The following is a 26,120-nucleotide window of genomic DNA, read 5'->3' as shown; positions in this document are numbered from 1 at the left end:
GATTTAAAATCAGTTCTAAGCTACCGTAGTATGTAACACATCGACTAGTATAAGATATTTTATTGAAATAACTTGATGCAAAAGTAAAAAACCCGCAAATATGTCAGCAAATTAAAGGAATATGCCAACCAGCGTACATCAACCGAAGAATTTCCAATCGAACTGTCACCACCCAGCTGATAGTCCGTTTCTGTTTTGTTGCTAATTTCAGCAAGGTCGCGCTTTCCTGCCCACGTGGATTTTCCTTCTTCGGCCGCTGTGATTGGTCAAGCTTTAAAAAAACATTTCAAACAACCAATGGTAAATTGGCAAATTGACGGGATTAACCGAACTAGTAACGATTCGGCCGAAAACAGCCGAAGTTTGAGCTTTTCCCGTGAAGTTAGCCGCGATTTCCTGGAATTTATTTTTGCGTTAAAGATGGCGGACGAAAGTTTACCTGCCGGGTGGGAAAAACGTTTGAGCCGATCCACCGGTAAATATCGTTAGTTTTAAATAATTTTCCCCATTTCTCGTGAAAGACTGATCCTAAGTTGTATAATTATCGTATTTAACATTAATTACTGACAGATTTATCAGCTTAATATCAATTTTTCGTGTTTTTCCTCGCCTGCATGTTAATGTTTACTTTTTAAATTATCTTCTTGCTTGATACAGATACTTATTGTATTATAACTTAACTTTTTTTTAGGACAACACTATTATCTCAATGTCTACACCAAAGAATCCCAATGGGACGTTCCAGACAAGCCTGCAGAACCTGTTCAAAGCTCAGGTCCCGAACAAGTACAATGCTCACATTTATTAGTTAAACACAAAGATTCGAGGAGACCCTCGTCCTGGAGGGAGGACAATATCACGCGAAGCAAGGACGAAGCCCTAGAACTGGTCAAAAGTACATAATTTATTTTTTGAGGAATGTTTTTTTGACATGCCTTTTTTTCAGCATATCGTGAACAAATAGCTCAGGGTAAGGCACCGTTTGCTGAATTGGCCTCGAAATACTCCGATTGTTCATCGGCGAAACGTGGAGGTGATTTGGGGCCTTTTGGTAAAGGAGCCATGCAAAAACCATTTGAAGAGGCAGCGTTCGGTTTGAAAGTGGGAGAACTCTCTGAGCCCGTGTTTACAGATTCCGGAGTCCATATTATATTGCGTACCGTGTAAATACTTAATTACTATAGCTATAGGTTTCTAGAAGAATCATGATATGCTTCTTTCCGTGTTAGTTGTTTCTCAAAATGTTATCAGTTTTCTGAAAAAATCTACTTCCATTTAACTATATTCTATATTCAGAATCTACGAGTAAAATGAATTGTCAGTCCACAACCATATTATGCACATCCTAATGAAATGTTTTTCACTGAAAAGTACATGTTTAAATATAGATTATAAAATGTTATACCTGTAACCATTTTCGCATTTAATATTTTGTATTTATTTTACTTAAAAAAAAGGTAATAAACCTTTAAATATGTCTATTTTCAAGTTATAAATTTACCTGATGTATCATGTTTTTATAATTTCTTCTAAATATTATCCTTTACACTACCAGTTTCCCAAAAACTAAAAAAAAACTACAGAAATAATATTAAAGCAGTTATAAATTTACCTGATACTTCATGTGCTTATAATTGTTAACCAGATCCTAGACATTTATCTTCTAAATATTATCCTTTACATCGTAATATCCTAAAAACTAAAAAATATCCTAAAACCAGAGCTAAAACTACAAAAATAAAATATTAAAGCAAAACAAAAAAATACATGGCCGTTTCAAAAAGGTTCCAAAACTAGTGAATTTAGATTTTTCACGTTGGTTGGCACTGGATCGTTTTGACCATGGAGGAATAAGAGAGGAGAGACGCTACTATACGTATTTCTGTATGATAAAAATGGTATTATAAGGCGGGGCAAAAGTCTACTAATTAGACAGGACCGGATTAAGTAAAATTTCAAATAATTTAATAAATTTTAATCATCGTTGGCTTTTGAAGAATGATTAAAATTTGCCTTAAGCTAATGTAACAATAATTCACTAATGTATGTCCGTTATGTTGTAGTAAACTTATATCTCGTAATTCTTTAACCTAATTTTTATTTTTTATCTATAATTTTGTAGTAGCTGCGTTACGGACCTTTCCATTATGTATGTGACCTGTGAAATGTTATTCCAGTGAGTTTCTTCGAGTCTGCTCCTACAACTGCGTACAACAAACGACGCCATGGGTTATTAATAAAAAAAGACACTCAAATTATTGATGAAAAACATTTAATTTAGGGGAAAATCAGAGAAGAAAATGCTCCAAGCACATATGACACAAAACTACCACCAATATGGCTGACTGAGCCCGGTTTCGCAATAGCTGTTGCGCCTCCCCTCTCTTATTACTCCATGGTTTTGACAGAGCGGCAACATTTTGACAAATGACAGTTGTAAAACACAACGTGAGGAAAACTTAACCCTACGTAAAGATGATAATAAAAATGTGAAAATCATCCCCTAGAAAGCGAAAATAATGAAACTATTCTGTATTTAACACCCCCAAGAGTTACGTTTGCTTTAAAATGGAGTTTCCTGGCACGGTAAGTCCTGGTAAATAAAATATAAAGCACCCTTATTGCCGTTCAATGCACACACTTCATTGTGTACATATTTTTCTTATTATTGCTATTCTTAGCCTTATATAACGCCTATTCTGATAATTAAATGCATTAATATTAATCTTATCATACTGAATTTACAACATGAAATTTTTAAAGTTAAAAGTTTATTTAAATTTGTATTGTCTCATGAAACATGTTTTTTAACAGCTAGGGCTCCAATTTTTGGACCTAAGTGGCGTTGACGAATTCGAAAAGGACAGAGTTTTGAATTCTTTGCAACCCACGCATAAAAATTCAAAATTCCCATGGATTATTGGCCACAATAATGGTATTTATCAAATTTATCACCTATAAAAGCAAATATTTTATTTTGTGTCGCTTGTAGATTCAAGATTACCTAAAATTAAACAGTTTGACTCACAACCAGTTGTATCTGCTCCAGAAATAACACCAAGGAGAGCAGCTATACCGATTATTAATCCAGAAAATGGACTACCGATCCCATTGAGTAGTCCAGTTAGTGAGCAACAAGTCCATACTGTAAACAGTCCTGTAAATAGTCATCAGTACTTTGAGCAAGCCTCTCATTTTTCTCCGCAAACAACATCGTATAATGTGCATTACCAGATTGCATCGAGTTATGCAAACATACACAATATGCCACCTAACGCTACCCCAGTTTACTACACAGCTGTTGCCCCGGGACAGCCTATTTTTGTTTCCTATCCTAGTAACGTACAGGCAGAACCTTTTTACCCGAATACAGGTCCACAATATGTTCAAAATGTTCCTGTTTTGAACAATAACGTAGCGCCCTTTGTAAATTCTCCACCAGTCGAAAAAAATATTGTTTTAAACCCTCCAGTGCAAGAGATTTCGCAACCTGACACAAGAAACGTAACGGTAGAGCAAGAAGAAGCTATTTCTCTGGATAGTAATTTGAAAGAAGCATTGCCGAAACCTGAAGATAGTGTTCCTAAACAAGCCAAAGCTGCCTGGGGTTCGGGGAAATCATGGGCAAGTCTGTTTACCCCTAAAAAAGACGATACGTTGAATGGGTCACAAATTAACGGGATTACAAGACCTACGTTTGAGGCTGTGACTAAGGAACCTAACCTAACTTCTTGTCCGATCAAGAATCCTAGGAAAAACTGTTTTGTTGATCCGGATTGTTATAGAATGGGAGGTAATGTATATTAATAGTCTTTTTTTGTCGGTAGAGTGAATTTTTTGTTTTCTTTTTTAGAGTTTTTGTCAAATTATTCTTTGGACGGTCGGACTATCAGTTTGCAACCGAGAGGCTTGATTAATCAGAGCAATTATTGCTATATCAATTCGATTTTACAGGCTTTGATAGCCTGTCCGCCTATGTACAATTTATTGAGTGGCTTGTCCCAAAATATTTCTTCCAATGAGAAGAGAAAACCTACGCCTGTTATTGACGGGATGTAAGTATACATGTTATAACTTAGGGGTAATTATTGGGAAAACTGGAAATCGTCTGATTTTCACCAAAATTGGCATACACACTATTTTAACACTTTTTTTTAACACACTAATTCGATGTCGAAATAATTTTCCGTTTTTCTGAAAAACGGTAAGAGACCGCCAAGAAAAAAGTTCAGATTCGTAATCTATGACCTCAAAATAGGGTGTATACCAATTTTGGTGAAAATCTGACGATTTCCAGTTTTCCCAATAATTACCAACTTAAGTGCTGAGAATTAATTTTTTTTCCTCAAAATTTCTTATTTTCGTGATGATTTCTAGGTGCAAATTTGTAAAAGAATTTAAGCATCTTCCAGCTAATATGAGAGTGAGCAACAGAAGATCGGATGGAAACAACAAAAAGGATCAGAAGAAAGATCAGAGTACGTTGATCAATACTGATATACCGTTTGAGCCATCTTGGATTTATAAAATGTTGAATGGTATCAGAACTGATCTTATCGAAGGCCGTCAGGAAGATGCTGAGGAATTTTTGGGCTGTTTACTAAACAATTTAAATGATGAAATGATTGAGGTTAGTTTCAAACAAAAAATAGTAAAAATACTGTCATTTTGACAGTATTTTTTACTGTATGTCTGAATAGTAGAAAGAACTGTCATTTTGACAGTTCATTTTACTATTACATAGTGAAAAGCTGTTGGTTTAACATAATTTTAATGTTTTTTTGTGTGAATATTAAAGATGCTATAATTTTACATTTTTTTTAAATTTTTGATAGATTAGTAAAAAAACTGTTTGACACTATTTTAGTGTTTTTTACATTCTAACTAAATGGCAGTTGTGAGAAAACTGTAATTTTGACAAGTGACAGTTTTGAGTCAACTCCTTAAAATGACAGTTTTGGTAGAACTGTCAGTGTGACAGTTTTATTAAGTATTTTTGTGTGAATTGTAAAAATAATATTATAATTTTTACAGTTTTTTCCTGTTTTTGTTCAGATGAAGGAATGCCATTTTGAATTTTTGTTTGTAATATACTCTTTAAAATGATAGTTTTGTTTACTATTGTTCTTTGAGTAGGAAAATGAACTTTTTAACATTTTTTTACTATATGGTATTTATGCTTTGCATCTTTTACAGCTGATTAAACTTGTAAAAAGTGAAACAAATGGTATAGAAAACTCTGAATTACAAGATGATACAATGGGTGATGATGACAGTTGGCAGGTATTTATTTTTTTATCTTTTTTGCTATATTAACTTAACGTCTATTAAAATCTCAAAATTTTCAAAGATTTTTGGCTATGAAATGAAAATCGCTGTCATTTTATATGGGGAATGTCATCGATCGTCATTTCCAAGCCAACTGGACGCCGTTTTTTTAATAATAAAAAAACATAATTGTGAATTACTTTATAAAAAAATGATCTTTCAATTTTATTTACTAGGTTAGGTAATTTTATTGATAATAACTATTTTTTTACTATGTGCTGCAATTGAAATTTTGCGAAGAAATAATAGATCTACCTATGTTAGGAAGGAAGAAAAATGCAAATTTTCTTCTTTTTTAGGTGATTTTTTAAGTAAAAAGAATGTTGTTTTTTGCTAGATTTTGTTACGTTTTTACATTTTTTTACATATGTATTTTTCGCCAAAAATTGCCCATTCCTGGTTATGGTTAATATACTCTATACCGGGTGCGTCTCAAAAGTGGCTCACCCCCTATAACTTTTTTATTTTTTCAGATAAAAAAAAACAAGATTTGGTATGCTAGTATTTGACATAAATTAGGACTGATTGACGTATTCAATTGTTTTTGGTCACTGCCTGTTTCACCGGAAATAACTACAACTTTTGATTTTTAAATGGCACCCTCGGTATATTTTTACTTTATTTAATAGAAAATGACACTGTGAAAGAATGACGTATCATATGTCAACTTTTGACATTTTCGCTTAAAACAAAATTGTAATTTAAATTTCAATCTGGAGTGCCATGGCTGTGTTAAAAACACTAATTTTTAATCAAGGAGCCTTGAAAAAATAGATTTGACGTTTTTGCTGTCTTGTCCTGACCGGTTAAAAGATGCTCAAATCGTATTTTTAATCATATCTCAATTTTTTCAAATGGAAAGAAGGTGGCTCATTAGCATATTTGTAAAAAGCATTTTTTTACGAATAATTTGATACCACACACTTGGTATTTCGAGTCAAATTGTCGTTACGAACCGCATGTTGTAATTTCAAATAAACCATATGCGAAAACGTCAAAATTTGACATATTATGATATGTGATTCTATTCAGAGTGTCATTTTCTATGGAATAAAATAACAAAATACCGAGGGTGCCATTTAAAAATCAAAAGTGGTAGTTATTTCCGGTGAAACAGGAAGTGACCGAAATCAATTGAATATGTGAATCAATCCTAATTTATTTCATATATTAACATACCAAATCTCGTTTTTGTATTTGAAAAAGTAAAAAAGTTATAGGGGTGAGCCACTTTTGAGACGCACCCGGTATATTCCTGGTTAAATGTTCTATATTATTTAATGAAAACATATCTGTAGATTATGGGAGCAAAAAACAAAGGTAGCATCCAACGAAAAACAGTATTCGAAAAGACCCCCATCACAGACATCTTTGGTGGATCACTAAAATCGAAAATTCACCGAGCTGGGGACCTCAGCACGGAAAATACCCAACCCTTTCTTACTCTACAATTAAATATCGAGGTAAAAACACATTTTTTACACAATATAAAACCCAAGAAAATAACATAACCTTAAATTTATCATTGCAGAAAGTAAAAACGGTTTGCGAAGCATTAGAAGCATTGACGACGAAGTACCAACTGGAAGGACTGACGTCGTCGAAGACCAATCAGGAGGTGGAGGCGTGGCAACAGGTTATGCTGGACGAGTTGCCTGTCGTGTTGGTTTTGCACTTGAAATGCTTCGATTACCAGTTGGACGGGTGTACGAAGATTATAAAAGCCTTGGAGTTTCCGATTGACTTAAAAATAGATACAAGTAAGTAATGCCGGGTCCAGACCAAGCAGACAAAACTACAACTAAAAAAAAAATAAACTAATTATAAATATATAAACCGATATTAATTACATCAACAAAAGTCACCTTCTTAACAGCACTTAATAAACATAAAGGGCAATTACTACCGCTTTCCCGTTCAAAATATTCTAATAAAGTTATAATAAGTTTGGCTTTTTGATTGATAATAAACCAGTTGTTTACCCAGTGGCGTCGCAGGTACTTAAAAAAATAATAAAAACAAAAATGTCTTATTTTAATAACACACCCTGTATCAATATTTATCAAAATTAGAACTTAAGTATCTTGGGTAAGGAGGATTCAATATTATTTATCAGATTGGAAATAAATACTGTCCTAAGGGTAGTTTACTCTTGACTCGAAAAATATCAAACCCCATTAAAACGTACGTCTATGAGGTATCGCATTTCTTACCCTGCGCAAAATGTACGTCTTATCCATACAACCTCCTGCCAAAAATGAAAAATATCGCTCAACAAACAATCAAGATATTGGCTTGTATCCATCTTAAGTGGGACACCCTGTATGTACTTGATATGTGCTATACGTCGATATTACTTTTGTACCTTTTGTTAACATTTTAATAGGTTTTTTTTTAATTTTTAATTAATTAATACGATACACCATAGGCGTAGTCAAAACATTTATCAAAAATATAAATTTTCCCTTCAGGCAGCTAAGTTAAGAAAAATATGTGGCCACGGCACTGTTTGGTGCCATGGTAACAATTTGGTCTTGGGTGTTATATGTCCTTGTATTCATTAGTCATGGCAGGAAATCTTTGAATAAGAAGACTAAGGAAGGAGCATATCAAAAATCTTAGGTACACCGCGATGGGCCACAAATATGGCCGACTTAAATTCCGGTTTATCAGTGTCGTTCTAATTTTATTTAAAAAATGTAAAACTATGATGTAGGGTAGACGTGGGGTAGACTCAATAATTTGTTGTTTTATTTTACGTTGTGAATAAATGTTGGTAGTTATTAAAATTGTTATAAAAATATATAATTCTAATAAAAATAGATAAGTTATAATAAGTATTTATTAACACAAACATCCGATACGCTACTGAAGCAGGTAAGTCAAATTAACGTATCTAAATTCTTTGAATTCTTTGACAAGTAATAAATAAAAGCTAAAATGAAAGAAAAAAAATATATAATTTAGTTAATTTAAGTGAATTTCATAAATGATCGGTTTACTACACGTATGTATATTATATAGCCACTTACTAGCGAAAAGTTGTTCCATTATTTCACTCAATTTTTGCCGAGATCTACCGCACGCTACACAACCAACTATTTTAGAGTCTTTTTCGATAAATCGCGATAGTGTCACTGTTAATTTAAGTTCTGCCACACTTTCTATCTAGATTTACTACCTTTATACAACAATTTATATATAATCAGTAGTAGAATAAATGATAAATAACATAAAATAAGCTCCATAAAGACTGACAAATCCAGAAAATTTCAAATCAAATTCAAATGTGTCAAATGAATCGTCAAACAGAACTGTCAAGGATCCCCACCCTAGAGAGCTTTTATGGTGCCTTTTCCGCCCACCATGCATGAATACATGGATAGCATTATGCTCCTTCCTTAGTCTTCTTATTCAAAGCAGGATATAAATAAACAAATGTGGCAACTTGACATATTCTCCGGCAGAGCTACCAGCTGAATTCCCGGCGGGAAATTTAAATTCCAGTTAGTCAGCCCGGCGCCGAATATGTCCACGGTTGGCAACAATGAATTTAAAAATCGCGCCCTCGATTACGTAACTAAAAGTTTAATTGATATCAAATATACAGAAGAATTGTATCAGATTTCGACATATTTTAGTCTAGAAGCAGGTTTTATTCTAAATTAATATGATTTTCTCACATTTTACACTATTTTTTGTCGGAAAAAAACGTGATATTTGCCGAAACCGCAGTGTGTTGGCGAGACTTAAAATTTTAAAATATTTTTTACCAAATAAAAATCTATGAATAATTATACTTTTTTTACAGAATTGTTATCTTTGAAAACAAACAACGCTAAAGAGAAACAATACAAACTATTTGCCGTGGTTTACCATGATGGTAAAGAGGCGACCAAGGGTCATTACGTCACAGATGCTTTCCATGTGGGATATAGTAGTTGGTTAAGATACGATGACTCGTCAGTGAAGCAGGTAAGTTTCTATCTCAATTTAATTTTATTTAAAACAAAATTATCTGTCTTTGTTTTATAAAATTTCTCTCAAAAAATAATTTTATTTAGAACCACAAATGTCGAGTTTCTCACTTTTAAATATTTTGAAAATATCACCACGGAACTACCTAATATTCCTAAAAACGACGTAGTATACCGATCTGGTCACCTAAACTGCGTGGTCTGGATTTTAACGTGTAAAACAGTGATGTACACAGCTTAATGGAAAACCAAATGTATTGAAAAAGAGATAAAAGTTGAGTTAATCCGTTTTTTCGATGCGGTATTCCCGGATTCTGCATCATATAATGTTTATTATTTAATTTAAATTTAATTATATTATTACTGGAATGCAAAATAATGTGTTTAGCGAAAACTGGTTGTATCTCTTTTTACTTAATGCGTTTTAGCCCAAACTAAAAGGAAAATAATATTAATATACAGGGTGTTTCAAAACAAATGCGAAAAACTTCAGGGGGTGATTCCTTGTTCAAAATAAAGGGTAGTTTGCTTCATAAACGTTGGGTCAAAAGTCAACCATTAGGGAGATATCGTGGTACAAAGATGGCGGAAAAATAATGTTTTTATTTTTTATCTTGAAAACGAAAAGAGATAGACTAATGAAATTTTATGGAAGCATTACTGTTATGAAAACACACTTACTGGTAATTTTTTTACTTTTTTAAAATGAGTGGAAGGGGTTGAAATAAACTACCCCTATCATTCTTGTTAACGAAATTTAAAGAAAAATCTTATCAAACACATGCAAAAAAAAGTAATTTGATAATTTAGTTTGTTTAGAAACTTTTTTATCTCTTGTGTTTTTTTGATAAAATTCACCGATTTGAAATTAAAAAATAAAATGTAAAGCATTACATGTCAGGACAAAAAACATTTTTAGATAAAGAATCTAGTGGGCTGATGTCAAACAGTTTTATTTCGTAATAATATCGTTACATTTTCTTCTGAACGATAACCTCTTAAAAATTATTTGCCAAGACAATTTTTAATTCAGTATTTTAATTCATGAAAGTACAAAATAATATCGTTAAAAAAATTAAAATGTTTTTTGTCCTGACATGTAATGCTTTACATTTTATTTTTAATTTCAAATCGGTGAGTTTTATCAAAAAAATACAAGAGATAAAAAAGTTTCTAAACAAACTAAACTATCCAAATTAGTTTTTTTGCATGTGTTTGATAAGATTTTTCTTTAAATTAAGTATGATAGGGGTAGTTTATTTCAACCCCTTCCACTCGTTTTAAAAAAGTGAGAAAATTACCAGAAAGTGTGTTTTCATAACAGTAATGCTTCCATAAAATTTCATTAGTCTATCTGTTTTCGTTTTCAAGATAAAAAATAAAAACATTATTTTTCCGCCATCTTTGTACCACGATATCTCCCTAATGGTTGACTTTTGACCCAACGTTTATGAAGCAAACTACCCTTTATTTTGGACAAGGAATCACCCCCTGAAGTTTTTCGCATTTGTTTTGAAACACCCTGTATACCGGGTGCGTCTCAAAAGTGACTCACCCCTATAACTTTTATTTTTTCTGATAAAAAAACGAGATTTGGTATCTTAGTATATGACATAAATTAGGACTGATTGACGTATTCAATTGTTTTTGGTCACTTCCTGTTTCACCGGAAATGACTACAACTTTTGATTTTTAAATAGCACCCTCGGTATTTTTTTATTTTACTCGATAGAAAATAACATTCTGAATAGAATGACATATCATATGTCAACTTTTGACATTTTCGCATATGGTTTATTTGACATTATAACTTGCGGTTCTTAACAAAAATTTGACTCGAAATACCGAGTGTGTGGTATCAAATTATTCGTAAAAAAAATGCTTTTTCTAAATAAGCTAATGAGCCACCCTCTTTCTATTTGAAAAAATTGAGATATGATTAAAAATACGATTTGAGCATTTTCTAACTGGCCAGGATAAGACACTAAAAACATTAGACGATCAAATCTATTTTTCCAAGACTTCTTGATTAAGAATTAATGTTTTTAACATAGCCGTGGCACTCTAGATTAAATTTTAAAATACGATTTTTTATTAAGCGGGAATGTCAAAAGTTGACATACGATATGTCATTCTATTCAGAATGTCATTTTCTATCGAATAAAGTAAAAAAATACCGAGGGTGCTATTTAAAAATCAAGTTGTAGTCATTTCCGGTGAAACAGGAAGTGACTACAACTAGGAAATCCTAATTTATGTCATATACTAACATACCAAATCTCATTTTTTATTTGAAAAAATAAAAAAGTTATCGGGGTGAGACCATAGACAAACTAACAAAAGCAAGACGCGTCAACGCTGTACTGCAAAACGGTAACAAGTTTGATAAGAGTTTATTACCGCGCTTGCGTCAACTGGCCTTTTAGACGAGGACGGTTTACTTATGGATTGTGTGTTTTGTAGTAGCCTTTTAGACAAGGATGTTTAATTAAAAAGCGTTTATTAAAATCAAATAAATTTATTTCCATTGGTAAAATAAACAATAATTTCTGGACATAACAGATATAAAAACAAAAGTTAAATAAACGAAAACGTATTCCTCTTATTAAAATAACAAAAAAGATGATAAAAAAACAACAGTTATGGTAAACGAAATAAAAGCATTATTCTTCAAAAGGTACAAAAAAATAATTATGTATATTATAATATTAATAATAGGAACAACAAGAAACATCCTAAAAATATACAACTTTTTCAAATATAAAACAAAAACATAAACTTCACATTTTCACAAGAATTTGCAAAAATATTAACATTTCGAGTCTATTATAAAATATAAAGCACGAAAATTCAAATCATAAAAAGATTAAAAAGATAAAGATTCTTATAACTTACAGTCAATTTGTAGGACCTTCGTTTTGTCTATGTTAGCGATGTAATCACAATAATATGTATAATCACAGTAATTATTATGTTCTTCATAAATGGAAAATGTATTAAATTATTTGTTTTCGTTTTGTACGCTAATAAAATAATAGTAATAACCAAACAAAACGCAAAATCAGGAATTCAACAGTTCGTTCAAGGATGGTTCAAGGCAAAAACGTTTTTCGTTTTATTTAAGTTAGGTTTGACGAGTGCGACTGCGCGATGATTTCTGACTCAACTGGCCAGCGCAAAAACAATAATTCGACTTCCTCAATCCTTTGAAAAGTCTTGCTTTTGTTAGTTTGTCTATGGGTGAGACGCACCCGGTGTAAAGGAATAAATGTTGACAAAATGGTGAATGCACAAAAAAATTTTCAAGTAATAATTTAAAAATGTTGACAAAATGGCGAATGCGCCAAAAAATTTTCACCTGCGGCGCTATTTAAATAATTAATTCTTCACCTAATTTTATACCCCAAGAGCTTCCCTACAAACGTAAAAAACCGACAACAATGTGTGCCGCTTTTTATTTTGTCTCTCTGTCAACCGGTCGTTTATATTTATCTCTGTCGCATGCATTAAAATCCAGACCACGCAGATAAAGTGGCCAGGATGGTATATTTTCGATGTGTATTTTTTTCACGGTTATTTTTTTTTATTTGAATTAGGTACAGGAAGAGCAGGTTTTGAATCCGCAAGGCACCAGGGTGCCATATTTGTTATTTTATCGCCGTAGCGATACGTTTAGGAGCAGATAATTTTAAATATTTTAGCCTATATTGTCTTGTTAAGTTAATTAGTATTAAGTGACTTATTAATTAAATTTATACATAATTTTTCACATTCTTTTATTTTATTCCTACCACTACAAATCCTCATCAGTCCATTTACAAAAATTGTTATTCTATATAAAATTAAATCACTACTTTATACAGTGTTTTTCAAAAAACATATTACAAAAACAAAAAAATAATATTTATTTTTAATATCAACACAGGTCCGATTTTTTAAATTTATTATAATTTGTGCCACATATTTTAATGCTAAAAAAGAATCGACATATTCACCAGGGACGTGCCATATGGGTTATGACTAGAATATTTTCCTAAAAAATAACGTGCGCCACTGAATTTTTTTCTCTTGTTAGCAAAATTGCGTAGGTAGTTTAGTGCCGATTAAAAGTTTTATCATGATATTTTGTCTATTTCGATCTCCTTGATGAGATAAACGCAATTTTATTAATTTGCCTCAATGGCAACCTTTAAAATTTTTGAAGTTTTCTCCGAAGAGACAACTTTTAATTGACGTTAAATAGTCTACACAAATTTTGCTAACAAAAGAAAAAAAGTCAGTGGCACACATGTTTATTTTTAGAGAAATATTTCAGTGATAACCCATATATGTACGTCCCTGGTGAATCTGTCGACACATATTTAGTACTTATAATAACTTTTACCCACAAAATTTCATTCAAATCGCTAAAAGCACTTGAAAGAAAAGTATAATAAATCGAAAAAAAAATGGAAACTTTACGGACATACAATATGTTCATATAAAAAATAAACCTTATTTTTAATAATAATAATGCCAAGAAAAATGGCGCATCCGCCAGAAATTAAAAATGTATTACTGGTTGCCTGCACAACCGCAACGTATCCGCCAGAAATTAAAAGACTTTTTCAGGCGCCATCTTTTAGTCAAGTCGAGAAGTAAGGGAATCAGACAATAGAATTGTCTGGTATGAAGAAGTACGCTTTCCGAGAATTGGGGAAATTTCGAGAAGCAGTCAATAGAGTATATAAGCCGGAGCCATCGACAACTGAGACAGTTTTTGAAATTTGAATATACCGCGTGGAAATTGAAAATCGGACAATTTGGTGAAGGAATCTTATAAATAGTTAGTTTGTTGTGTGTTATAAGTTAGTAATTGTGTATAAAGTGAGAAAATAAATTCGTTAAGTATTTTATCGTGAGTTTAAATAGTGGACCCACGGAATCCGTAACAATAATAATAATCGTCTTTATTGAAGAAAAAAAGATGTGTAACATTACATACAGGGTGTCATTGAAATGGTGTAAAAAAAATCGGGGGGTGATAGTACTCCTAAAAATAGTAAAAGAAGTTCCTATAAGTATAGGGTGGAAAATGCATATTAAGGGAGTTAGGGGCACTGAAAGGGTGAATTTAAAAAACGGTTGTTTTGAAATTGTAGGCTTAAAAAACGAGATAAATTTCGAAAAAAAATACTCTGTCATAAATTTTGACCCTAAATCAAATGGCGATACTGAAAAATTATTTGGAAAAGCGGAAAGGGTAGTTTTTTCAAGGGTAGGGGGTTGTTTCGCGAATAACTTTTTTGAGGTTAATTTTTTTGCAACGCGGGATTATTTTTTGAAAACTACATACTTTTTTCCTACAAAAAGGTATTCTTGTTGCACATCACCCAGGGCGCTTCCCCTAGGAGATGCAAGACCTTGTCGTTGGTGGGGAAGCTCCTGATCAGGTGCTGGGGGGAATCCCCTCTAGTACTTGGCTTGGTCTAAGAAGCATCTCACTCATCGTCTTGTCCCTGACTGTAGTGTCGTGGCATCGTAGGGAATTGCACCAAGACATATAACGATACCGGGCGGGGCTACGGACAGCCTCAACCTTGGGGCACCCCATTGTATTTTACCCCTTACTTCTACATGCGGGGCTCTGTAGAAGTGGACCGACTGTCCCTAGCGACTCATAGGAACACTATGAGATCTGATAATAATAGTAATAAAAACATCACCGGTGAAGCTGTGGGGAAACCCCCTAGCGACACTGGGAACAGTAACAATGAAAGTTCCAAGGGGCCAAACCCAAAGAGAACTACAGGAGAAGTGGCTGACACTTGCGTGAGACCATCCTCCGCAAGTGGCATACAAGCTACCACCTCCTCCAAGAGCCTACCTCCTACCTCTAAACCCAACAGGCGACACAAGCTACCGTTTCGTCTACCCGGCCTGGGTCGTAGCTCCTCGACTGTGAGGGACACGGGTCTCCGTAGGAAGTCCTGGGACTGTATGATGAGTTATAACTCAAGAAAGGGGGACACAAGATCTCTAAGGTCGCAGAGATTAACCCCCCTCCCACTTATTCTAATTCTAATTCTAAATCACCCAGGGCGATGGTTTTCGAGAAAATTGAAGGCAAAGAGTTTGCTCTGATGGGTTGCTAACTGGTTAATCAATATAAACTTATGAAAATTATGGCGGTTCAAAAGTAACCAAGTAGTTATTAAATAATTAATTGGAAAATCATAAATTTCATGATATTTAAAACATCTTATTGCTTTAAAAACGAAATAAACTTTTTTTAATTATTGTTTTAAAAAAATTTGGTTTGCTCAGTGCCGATTAATACTGAAAAGCAGCTACGGCAACGCATTATTGATTGTTCCAATCAAATTCGGACAACACCAAGGATATTCCACAGGGTATCTACGCAGATCGTAGAGAAGAAGATCAGATGTCTACATTGAAATGAATGGTGGTCACTTTGAACATTTACTATGAATGAATTAAGGGATGCGTTATTTTAATAAGGAATTTTGGTAATTGGATTATTTCGCTTTTTAAAGCAATAAGATGTTTTAAAAATCATGAAATTTTGATTTTTCAATTAATTATTTGATAACTACTTTGCTACTTTTGAACCGCCACAACTTTCATAAGTTTATGTTGATTAACCAGTTAGCAACCCGTCAGAGCAAACTCTTTTTCTTCAATTTTCTCGAAAACCATCGCTCTGGGCGATGTGCAACAGGAGTATCTTTTTTGTACGAAAAGGTATGTAGTTTTCAAAAAATGAACCCACGTTGCAAAAAAAATAACCTCAAAAAAGTTATTCATGAAACAACCCCCCACCCTTGAAAAAACTACCCTTTCCGCTTTTCACTATCACCTATATTTTTACTATCACCCCCCGATTTTTTTACACCATTTCAATGACACCCTGTATATTACACATCATGCAACAATGGTGAACATACAACAAAGGTCCTCATTTTTTTGAAAAAAAAACTTAAAAATAAGTTTTTTATTTGGTTAAAACCAATTTTTGTGAAAATAAAATAAAATAAAATAAAGTCTTTCTTTCAAAAATATATCGAGATAAAAAGTCAATCCATAATTAATTTTATGTACATTCAATTTTCTTTTAATTAAAGTTTAATACCCTCCTTAAGGGTAATTTTATTAATATTGCATAAGGAAACTAAACTTTTTTCCTATTTTTTTAAAAAATAACTTAAAAATAATCATCAGCTTTTGATTTCTTCACTGTTGTAAATCTCTGCATTTCTTCTTTTGAACTTTTTTGGGGTATTATCATCTTTTATCACCGATTTTTCTTCACTAACTTCATTTTCTTCACTATCCAACACCCTTTTTGGTGACAATTTTTCTGGAGACTCTTCACAAACTTTTAAACCATCATTTTTATCATCTATTTCATTCTCACTCGATTTTTCTTGATTAAATTTCGGTTCGGGCAATTTTAACTCTTTAATTTTCTCCTGTATTGAAGAATTATCGGACTCGTTTAATTTCGATTCACTATCCGAACACGAATTGTCAGAATCACTAATAAAAGATTTAGAATCTTTAAAACTGGAGTCCAGACTTAAATTTAGACCGGCACTTTCAGAAATCAAGCAAATTGGATCATCTATACCCAATATTTTACACAATTCCACAGTTTGTGGGTTTAACTTTATGCTAGGTTGTCTAGAATGGGTTTTATTTCCTACCGAGTACCCTTGAGCAGTCTGCACGAAATTTTTAGGTACTTTTAATATCCCGTTCAACTTCTGAAACACCAAATTCTTCTCTTCTTCGCTCGGTGTGAAATCAAACCTCTCCGTACTTCCCGGACCTGGCATATACGTAACCGTACTTTTAACACTTAGCAAGTGATTGGTTAGCCTCAATATCGCCAGCCATTCTAAGTCGTACTTTATCTGAACACCCTGTGTTTCATCATGTTCGATATTGACAATTTGAAGAAACTTTCTACGAGGTAAACATTTGTCTAGAGCCAGGAATTTAGTGAAACTGTCATTTTCATGAGGAACCAATGCGGCAAATTTACAATGTAAATGTGCTGAAAACCAGTAATTTGGTTTTAAATGGTTTAGTAACTCTTGACAAGGTCTACTACCCAGTTGATTTGACTCTACTTCATCCCTAAAAACATAAAACAATATAGAAATCTATATATTTACTAAAAACCTTCACACTTACTTAAAAAAAGGCTTCTTTTTTAAAAGCTGTCCAATATTTCCATGGTTATAGATGCCAACAGGCCAATCATGTGATAAAAATATATCTACCGGTTGTGATATTTGTTTTAAACGAAACACTTCCAAGTTTCTAACATGGTAAACACTTCGTTTTGTACTTTCATTATACGGACATTTTTCAAATCTTCCCTTTAAGTAATCGTTTCCTTTATAAATCCCAGAGAGACCTCCTATTCTAAGTCCTAAAGAATTTTAATGTAAACTTTGCTAAATAACATAATTTTAGTTTTTTAATTTTACCTGCAATATTAATTACGCCTGCATATCCTAAATAAAAAATATTAGGTGCTACCCAACCGCCGTACGGTAGTTCTTGTAAATAGTTCGAAGCCTCATGGTTTCCACCGATAAATATGGTTAAAATTGGAGCTTTTTTCTCACCGTTGTAATATCTAACAAAAAATAATAATTTTAGGTACGTTCAAACTGAAATTTAAGGACTTACTTGTAAAATGTACAAATGTGACGATATTTAGGTGGTACCGCCATACAAGTTAAATCATCTTCGTTTCGTGATGATTGAAAGTCTCCACAGCATATCAGCAAATCAACTTTAATGTTTTCTTTTTGTTCTATCTCGCTTATGGTGGAATATATGTTTTCTAGTTCGCCGTGGGCACATCCTTCAACCGCTATTCTCATTTTGCACTTTGATTTAATTTATAAAGGAAACGCACAAAGGAAATTAAGAAAAATAAAGCTATATTGAAAGTTTCTGCGATGCAAAACCAACGAAACTCGAAAACAAACTGTCAAAAATCAAAAATTTATAGGTTAGAAAAGCGCTTGGGTAGTAATGTCAAGTATCGATAGTATGGCGATTTTATCGATAGTCATATACACAGCGTACATGATCTAACAATATCTGTGATTTATATCGCCAAAATGTTTTTTAGAACCATTGTATTGTATTTTTTTAAATATTTTTTGAGATAATTTCTTGAAAAACAATTACCTTTTGTACCTGAACCCCCTAAAATTTGTTTGCATCATATATTTTCTATAACTCCATTCCTAGTGTGAATATATTTTTAATCTTTGGATTCTATGGTGTCAGTGAAAAAAAAAACAAAAACAAGTCAAAAATGTTGCCCGGAATCGGACTTTTTGGTACTGGCCCTGTTGTGAAAGTTTTAGTACCAATTTTACGAGAAAATGGTTTCAAAATCGAAGCAATTTGGAGCCGAACCATTCAGGACGCCCAAGAAGCGGCCAAAAGCCTCAATATTCCCTTTTCAACCAACAAAATAGACGATGTCTTACTTCGCAAAGATGTCGACCTAATCTTCGTATTATGTTCCCCAAATTTACACGCACAAATCTCCGTAAAGGCTCTGGGCATAGGTAAACACGTAGTCTGTGATAAACCAGCCGGTTTGAATCAGGCCGATGCCTTAAAAATGGTTCGTGCAGGTCAATATTATCCCACGTTAATATCACTTATTAACCATTCATTTAGGTAAAATATTCATTTTATTTGTGTAAATTAGTGTAAGAAGATATGAGGTTTGTAGATTTTTACCGGCATTTATTCATTTAAAAAAGAAATTGGAAGAAAACTACTTAGAAACACCGGTAAACCTTATAGATATAAGAATTCAAACAGGATCACTTTTTAGTGATATAGACACCTTCAACTGGAAATGTGACGACACCATGGGCGGTAAAAAGAATATTTTCTCCATAAAAACGTATAATAAATGTATATTTTTTTGAGGTGGTACATTAAATCTGATCGGCAGTCATATAGTCGACTTGGTAACTTTTTTAATGGGCCAGAAAGCAGTAAGGGTCCACGGTGTAGTGAGAACATTTACAAAACACACAGAAAATATTAAGGGAATCAGGCAAATTACGGCTCCCGATTTTTGTGCATTTCAAATGGAACTACAAAACGGAATATTAGTTACTGCCACAATCAATAGCCATACAACTGGAACTACATTTCAACAGGAAATTATGATTTGTAGCAGTACCGGTCATCTAGTTGTAAGAAATATTGGAAAAAAATAAATAAAATATGCTTGAAATTGTTTTTTAAAGGTTCGTGGAGGTGATTTGTTCGGAAGAAAGGAAAAAAATACCGAAGAAGTAATATATTTAGACGTAGAAGACTTGAAATGCCCCGTCCCGAATTCTATATTACCCAAAACGTTTATTAAAGGGTTGTGCAAAATGGTTGGTGCATTAAGGGGGGCTTTCATGCCGGTGAACGACCAGATAGGTTGGCGTAAAGAACCAGGTAAATCTGGAACCAGAGATATACAGACTGTATAATAATATTTACTTAATTTTTAGTGAGTTCTGCAGCAAGTTTCGATGATGGACTCTATGTCCAGGCCGTTTTGACTGCGATCAGACAGTCCTCTCAAACGAGACAGTGGGTCAAAGTAAGTGTAATGACCGAGCAACCGGACAAAAATGAGCTGCTCAGTGCAGTGGTCCGTAGAACTGCAATATCGATGTCTTAGGAATAATCCTGTCATCTTTTTTTTGGTTGTATTTTTTCAGTATTTTTTTTTATACAGTTATTATTACTAGGATTTGTTTTGGTGTAAGTTGTTAGCACAGAGTTGACATAAGCTGTACAGAAGCGACAATAAGCATTGCATTGGCTCCTTTGAAGTATCTGTTGTATTTTTTTGGACCTTGCACACTGAAAAAAATTTCTAGAATTTCGTCGAAAGAAATTCTTAAATACACTGAGATAAATTATTCGTTTTTATTACTGTTATACAGGGTTGTTCACCACATATGACATGAAGTATTGTAGCTAAATGATTAGATTTTTGCAAATTGTAGGTTTTGGGTTCGTGAAGGACTATTAGAGCTACAATTTAAAAGTAATTTTTTCAAGATACAGAGTGTCCCAAATAAGTAAAAAATATTATAGATGTATTTTTTTAAACGGAACACCCTGTATATAATTCTATTTTTAGATTCTACGATTGAAATATAGGGAAATTTGATTAATGTTTATCCCAGTTAAACCTTACCGTTTTTGGAATATTCTCAATTTTGTGAAATTGCAGTAAAAAATTTAAAGCTTCATTTCTCCTAGCGTATCAAAGTTTTTAATACTAAATATTTACTAAAGATTATTTATTGATCAGATATTCTGTTGCAATCGTAAAAATTGTACTGCCTTATACAGAGTGTCCAAAAATTTATATTAAATAATAACTAGCTTTAAACGACAATAACTTGTTTAATTTAAATGGAACGCCCTGTATATTTTACGAGAATCAGATGCATAGTTTAATTGTCTATCAAATTGTATTATACCATTTTTACCTATCTCTTCAAGTTTTCGTAGAAAATGCTTTTACTTATAATTTATCACTATACCCATGGAATATTGACATTTTAGATTATTTTTAAAGATGTAACAAATTTTCAAAGAGTACAGATATAGTCTGTCCAACGACAAAATCCTTGACAGTGATAGATGTGTCTGTCATTTTAATTTCAAAGTAGTTTATTTTATTTTACAAAGAATTAAGTTGGTACAATTGGAACGCATAATTAATATAAGCTTTTTTCGTTTTCCTGTTATTACCGATTCTGAACCGTCCTAGAACTGTGATGCGTATGCGCAGAAGGAAATATGAAGACATTATTTCATTTGCGCATGCGCTGCAGAGTTCTATTATTATTTTCACCACCTGTACATTTTGTACATATTATGTTGCTTTAAAAAATCTAAAATGTCAGTATTCCATGGGTATAGTGATAAATGAGGTCTAAATTATAAGAAAAAGCATTTTCTATGAAAACTTGAAGAGATAAGTAAAAATGGTATAATACAATTTGATAGACAATTAAACTGTGCATCTGATTCTCGCAAAATATACAGGGTGTTCCATGTAAATTAAACAAGTTATTGCCGTTTAAAGCTAGTAATTATTTCATATAAATTTTTGGACACTCTATATATAAGATAGTACAATTTTTATTATCGCAACACAATATCTGATCAATAAATAATCTTCAGTAAATATTTAGTATTAAAAACTTTAATACCCTTGGAGAAATAAGCCTTAAATTTTTTACTGCAATTTCACAAAATTGAAAATATTTCAAAAACGGTAACGTTTAAGTAGTGTGATGAAAACCTTAATCAAATCTACCTTTATTTCAATCGTAGTATCGAAAAATAGAATAATATACAGGGTGTTCCGTTTAAAAAAATACAACTATAATATTTTTTACTTATTTGGGACACTCTGTATGTTGTAAAATTATTTTTAAATTGTAGCTCTAATAGTCCTTCAACGAACCCAAAACTTACTATTTGTTAAAATCTAATCGTTTAGCTACAATACTCCGTGTGGTGAACAACCCTGTATTCCTACGTCATATACAGGGTGTCCCAGAAATAAGTGCAAGTATTTTAAGGGTTGGTAGATATGGCCAAAGAAAACATATTTTCTCTTTACCATTTTTGCGCCACCCTGTATATTCTAAATATAGTCATTAACAGAAAATGGCGTCTTAAAAGAACATACTAATTGGAAAAAGTAGTTTTTGGCTTTTATTACACGTAAAAAACAGTTTTTTACTTGTCAAAGACTAATTTTCTACGTGTATAAAACTAGTTTTTTACGCGTAAAAATCTATTATTTTTTACATAATGAACTAATCAAAATTCTAGCCTAAAATACTGCAAAATAAATTGCCTTTGTCGCTTCTGAATAGTTGGGCAATCTGTGGTTATACTGGGCGAGATCGGAATTGTTGCGCATATCAATATTTCACAAAATACATTTAAATAGTGTTTTGTGTAATGGTTTCCTTGTCACCCTGTATAATGCTAATATTTTATTTATACAGCACGATCGAAAAAAAAAAACGGCGTCGAATTAGCTCGGGCATTCATAATGTAAAATTATATGGTGAAAGTCCTCGATCGTCAAAATCCGGTCAACTTGACGCCGTTTTTTTTATCTCCGTCGTACTCTAGTTGTTTAAACTTTTACTTGGCGGTATTTTAATAGCTTTAATATATTAGTACCATATCAAATATTTTAAAAGATCTGTTTTTAGAGTAGGGAGATGATGTTATTTATTATGTTCTTTGTATCAGTTTGAAGCCCAGACAGAAGGCTTAAGACGAATAAAAAAATACCTGATTGTCAACAACATATATTTATTTTTTCTTTGTAAAATATTTAACAATAAAACGGTTTAAAATTACACTTACAGAATTTTTTTTTAAAAAACATCTAAAATCCAAAATCTACTCAAAACAATTTATACCGGGTGCGTTCCAAAAGTGGCTCGAGAAAAAATCGATTTAGAAATTAGAATTAGACATAAATTAGAATTGATAAACCATATGCGAAAATGTCAAAAATTGACATACGAAATGTCTTCTATTCAAAGTGTCATTTTCTATTGAATGAAGTATGAATATACCGAGAGTGCCATTTAATAATCAAAAATTGTAGGTATTTCCGATGAAACAGGAAGTGACCAAAAACAATTGAATACGTCAATCAATCTTAATTTATGTCATATATACTAACATACCAAATCTCGTTTTTTTATCTGAAAAAGTAAAACAGTTATAGGGGTGAGCCATTTTTGAGACGCATCCTGTATAGGGTGATTCACGCCGATGGCACGATAGACGTTTATGGAGAACCGGTGGCAGATTTATTTTTTACAATGTTACAATGTTGCCGCATCATTCGAAAAGTGGTAGCATCTTTCTTATTTTAAATGGAACAACCGGTATATTGAAGAATTTTGGTTTTTCGGGTTATTAGGCCGTCGTCGGTTAGAATTGCTTCCTAACGTTTCGCTAGCACGAGTGGCTAGCATCTTCAGAGGTGTGTTTGCTCCGATTGCTCACACTAGACTGATGCCTCCGCGTCGGCGTAGCGCGTATTTATGCGTCGGCGGAGGGGGCGTGGCTTGTTCGAATTGGTAGTTCTTCCGGAACTGGTTACGCTACTCTGTGCTGCTACTTTGGTCCTAGATATGGCTGGATGCCAAATTCTGTTAAAGGTAGAAAGTTCTTCCTTCCTGTTGAAATTATTTGGATGTTTGGTAATTTTGGCGGCTTCCCTGACTTCAGACGAGGGATGATATCAGATGTTGTGGCAATGGCTTGGGTGTCTTCAGATTGGATTTTGTGATCATATCTCTTAGAGCATGTTCTGCTGCAGTGAGCTTCTCTGTTTGCCTAATCTGCAGTTCTCTTGTGTTCCCGTAAGTCTCGTTCCTACTGAGCGTTTGGTAGTTCCAATATATACGCTACCGCAGAAGACAAGGTATACAGTAGATCCCTGCAGAGAGGATAATGGACCTCTTTGTCTTTTGCTGGTCTTAAGCAGTCCCTTATTTTTCGGGTAGGTTTGTATATGGTTTTGATGTTATGCTTCTTGAGAACTTTACCAATCCTATCGGTGACCTGGGAAACATATGGAAGGAAGGCCTTATTAATGATGTTTTCCTGTTCATTGGCGTCAGGTCTCCTCTGCCTAGGTGCCAGCGCCGCCTTTATTTCTCTGTCATTATAGCCATTGGCAAGAAAGGCTTTATTTAAATGACTTAGTTCCTCTTGGATGTGTTCATTAGCACAGATACGTCTTGCCCTATTTGCTAATGTTCCGATAATCCCCTGTTTTTGGCTTGGATGGTGATTTGATAGTTTGTGTAAGTACCGGTCTGTATGAGTGGGTTTTCGATACACGGTGTGATCCAAAAGGTCGCCATTTCTCTTGACAAGCACATCGAGGAAGGCCAGTTGGTTGTTTACTTCGGTTTCCATGGTAAATTTTATGCTCGGGCTCTGCGAATTAAGGTGATGAAGGAAGTCATCTAGGCTGTCACGTCCATGTTTCCAAACCACAAATGTATCGTCCACATAACGAAACCATACAGCGGGCTTCAGAACGGATGACTCTAGCGCTTTTTCTTCAAATCTCTCCATAAAGAAATTAGCAATTATTGGGCTGATTGGGCTACCCATTGCGACACCTTCTGTTTGTTCGTAGTAATTGCCGTTCCATAAGAAATAGCTACCAGTCAGACACACTCGGAAGAGCTCCGCGATGTCAGGTGGGAATGATTCCTTGATTAGATCCATTGACTCGCCTAGGGGTACTCTCGTGAATAGAGATACCACATCGAAGCTTACCATGATGTCAGATGGTTCCAGTTTTATATCTTTTAGCTTTTGGACGAAATGCGTTGAGTCCTTCACATAAGAGTTTGTGTTGCCGACTTTCGGTTGTAGGATCGTAGTCAAGTATTTAGCTAAGTTGTAAGTAGGCGATCCTGGAGCACTCACTATCGGTCTAAGTGGGACACTAGCTTTATGAATTTTTGGTAGTCCATAAAGGCGTGGTGGTTGAGCTTCCGAGTTAATTAATTTTGATTTCAGATGTTCCGGGAGTGAGGAGGCCTTGATGAGTCTGTTGGTGTTTCTGACAATTAAGGCAGTAGGATCCTTCTTCAGTAACTTATAAGTCTGGGGCTCCAGTAGATCCTCGATTTTGGACCTATAATCCTCAGACTTCATTACTACCGTAGCATTCCCCTTGTCTGCCGGTAAGACCAGAATGTCCTTGTCAGCATTCAGCGATTTTAGAGCCTGATGTTCTTCCCTAGACAGATTACTTTTTGGAGCCTTAGCAGTTCTCAATATGTTGACCGTTTCAAATCGGATTTCGTCTGCGATACTGTTAGGAAGGTTACGTATGGCAGCTTCTGTTCCGGCAATAATGTCTTCCACTGGAACCACTTTCGGTGTTATGGCAAAGTTTCCTCCCTTCGCTAATAATGTTACTTCTGATGTCGTAAGGGTCTTATCTGTGAGATTCACCACGGTTCGAGCAGGTTCAAGAGATATCCTATATTCCGGCTTGGTTTTTGGTTGCAGTTTTTCATATTTGATCTTCTGGCGAGCTGATGTTCTTTCCAATTCATTTTGCATATTTTGGTATGTTATTCCGTCAATCTTGTCCCAGTCTACAGGTTGCATGTTGGCGGTAAGGATATAAAATAGGTCGATCAATTCCCTGTCTACCTTTGCTAAGTCTCGTCTAGATGTATGAATCCTCTCACGAAGAAAATTTTTCTCCATCCTGGTGTAAAGGCGATTTGCCTGAGTAGATGAGAATACCCTCTTCATTTTGAGAAATCCTGGTATTACGTTTTGGTCTCGGCAGCGGCACAGAAAAGCAAGCGATGATAGCAAGTGAGCTTTTCGCTTCCGTGTCTTGTCCAGGCGTTGGTACAATCTGAATAGCTCCTCCCCGTAGAGCCGTTTAATGTAGTAGTTTAGGCTTTCGCGGCCATCGTTTGAAGAATTTTGGTTTTTCGGGTTATTAGGCCGTCGTCGGTTAGAATTGCTTCCTAACGTTTCGCTAGCACGAGTGGCTAGCATCTTCAGAGGTGTGTTTGCTCCGATTGCTCACACTAGACTGATGCCTCCGCGTCGGCGTAGCGCGTATTTATGCGTCGGCGAGGGGGCGTGGCTTGTTCCGGTGGTGGTTCTTCCGGAACTGGTCTACTTCTCTGTACTGCTACCTTGGTCCTAGATATA

The 26,120-nt window shown here is 33.8% G+C and overlaps 5 protein-coding genes across 5 annotated transcripts; 3 read left to right on the top strand and 2 right to left on the bottom strand.

Moving 5' to 3' along the window:
• Window positions 1-331: 331 nt before the first annotated feature.
• LOC115875229 (putative peptidyl-prolyl cis-trans isomerase dodo) lies at window positions 332-1,479 on the top strand. Its single transcript, XM_030890644.1, has 3 exons — window positions 332-475; window positions 692-895; window positions 947-1,479. Exons 1-3 carry the CDS (start codon window positions 421-423, stop codon window positions 1,165-1,167), a joined length of 480 nt encoding a protein of 159 aa, XP_030746504.1. The 5' UTR covers window positions 332-420; the 3' UTR covers window positions 1,168-1,479.
• Window positions 1,480-2,423: 944 nt separating this feature from the next.
• LOC115875228 (ubiquitin carboxyl-terminal hydrolase 10) lies at window positions 2,424-13,071 on the top strand. The gene is made up of 10 exons (XM_030890643.1): window positions 2,424-2,586; window positions 2,815-2,935; window positions 2,993-3,793; window positions 3,854-4,055; window positions 4,378-4,630; window positions 5,197-5,283; window positions 6,627-6,791; window positions 6,860-7,088; window positions 9,140-9,303; window positions 12,902-13,071. The coding sequence occupies exons 1-10, from the start codon at window positions 2,569-2,571 to the stop codon at window positions 12,989-12,991; spliced, it is 2,130 nt and encodes a 709-aa protein (XP_030746503.1). The 5' UTR covers window positions 2,424-2,568; the 3' UTR covers window positions 12,992-13,071.
• A 3,280-nt stretch (window positions 13,072-16,351) lies between these two features.
• On the bottom strand, window positions 16,352-18,311 carry LOC115875227 (lariat debranching enzyme). Its single transcript, XM_030890642.1, has 4 exons — window positions 18,009-18,311; window positions 17,804-17,955; window positions 17,505-17,745; window positions 16,352-17,447 (listed from the first exon to the last, which is right to left on the bottom strand). Exons 1-4 carry the CDS (start codon window positions 18,203-18,205, stop codon window positions 16,523-16,525), a joined length of 1,515 nt encoding a protein of 504 aa, XP_030746502.1. The 5' UTR covers window positions 18,206-18,311; the 3' UTR covers window positions 16,352-16,522.
• A 317-nt stretch (window positions 18,312-18,628) lies between these two features.
• LOC115875226 (glucose-fructose oxidoreductase domain-containing protein 1) lies at window positions 18,629-20,376 on the top strand. Its single transcript, XM_030890641.1, has 5 exons — window positions 18,629-19,022; window positions 19,078-19,226; window positions 19,281-19,552; window positions 19,607-19,805; window positions 19,862-20,376. The coding sequence occupies exons 1-5, from the start codon at window positions 18,649-18,651 to the stop codon at window positions 20,032-20,034; spliced, it is 1,167 nt and encodes a 388-aa protein (XP_030746501.1). The 5' UTR covers window positions 18,629-18,648; the 3' UTR covers window positions 20,035-20,376.
• A 3,416-nt stretch (window positions 20,377-23,792) lies between these two features.
• Window positions 23,793-25,706, bottom strand: LOC115875260. The gene has a single exon (XM_030890683.1). It carries the CDS (start codon window positions 25,704-25,706, stop codon window positions 23,793-23,795), a length of 1,914 nt encoding a protein of 637 aa, XP_030746543.1.
• Window positions 25,707-26,120: the final 414 nt, after the last annotated feature.

The sequence above is a fragment of the Sitophilus oryzae genome, unplaced genomic scaffold (assembly GCF_002938485.1).
Source record: "Sitophilus oryzae breed Bouriz unplaced genomic scaffold, Soryzae_2.0 scaffold_1356_pilon_pilon, whole genome shotgun sequence".
Lineage (NCBI taxonomy): Eukaryota > Metazoa > Arthropoda > Insecta > Coleoptera > Curculionidae > Sitophilus > Sitophilus oryzae.
This window is presented reverse-complemented; position numbering and strand designations above follow the sequence as displayed.

Excerpts from the sequence above, each read along its gene's own strand:
- LOC115875229 (XM_030890644.1), top strand. The coding sequence starts at position 421 with ATGGCGGACGAAAGTTTACCTGCCGGGTGGGAAAAACGTTTGAGCCGA. Across the intron at positions 476-691 it reads ACGTTTGAGCCGATCCACCG|GACAACACTATTATCTCAAT; the intron begins GTAAATATCGTT and ends ACTTTTTTTTAG. Across the intron at positions 896-946 it reads AGCCCTAGAACTGGTCAAAA|CATATCGTGAACAAATAGCT; the intron begins GTACATAATTTA and ends CCTTTTTTTCAG.
- LOC115875228 (XM_030890643.1), top strand. Across the intron at positions 3,794-3,853 it reads GGATTGTTATAGAATGGGAG|AGTTTTTGTCAAATTATTCT; the intron begins GTAATGTATATT and ends TTTCTTTTTTAG. Across the intron at positions 9,304-12,901 it reads ATGACTCGTCAGTGAAGCAG|GTACAGGAAGAGCAGGTTTT; the intron begins GTAAGTTTCTAT and ends TATTTGAATTAG.
- LOC115875227 (XM_030890642.1), bottom strand. The coding sequence starts at position 18,205 with ATGAGAATAGCGGTTGAAGGATGTGCCCACGGCGAACTAGAAAACATA. Across the intron at positions 17,746-17,803 it reads AGGCGTAATTAATATTGCAG|GACTTAGAATAGGAGGTCTC; the intron begins GTAAAATTAAAA and ends AAAATTCTTTAG. Across the intron at positions 17,448-17,504 it reads AAAAAGAAGCCTTTTTTTAA|GGATGAAGTAGAGTCAAATC; the intron begins GTAAGTGTGAAG and ends TTATGTTTTTAG.
- LOC115875226 (XM_030890641.1), top strand. The coding sequence starts at position 18,649 with ATGTTGCCCGGAATCGGACTTTTTGGTACTGGCCCTGTTGTGAAAGTT. Across the intron at positions 19,227-19,280 it reads ATGTGACGACACCATGGGCG|GTGGTACATTAAATCTGATC; the intron begins GTAAAAAGAATA and ends TATTTTTTTGAG. Across the intron at positions 19,806-19,861 it reads AGGTTGGCGTAAAGAACCAG|TGAGTTCTGCAGCAAGTTTC; the intron begins GTAAATCTGGAA and ends CTTAATTTTTAG.
- LOC115875260 (XM_030890683.1), bottom strand. The coding sequence starts at position 25,706 with ATGAAGAGGGTATTCTCATCTACTCAGGCAAATCGCCTTTACACCAGG.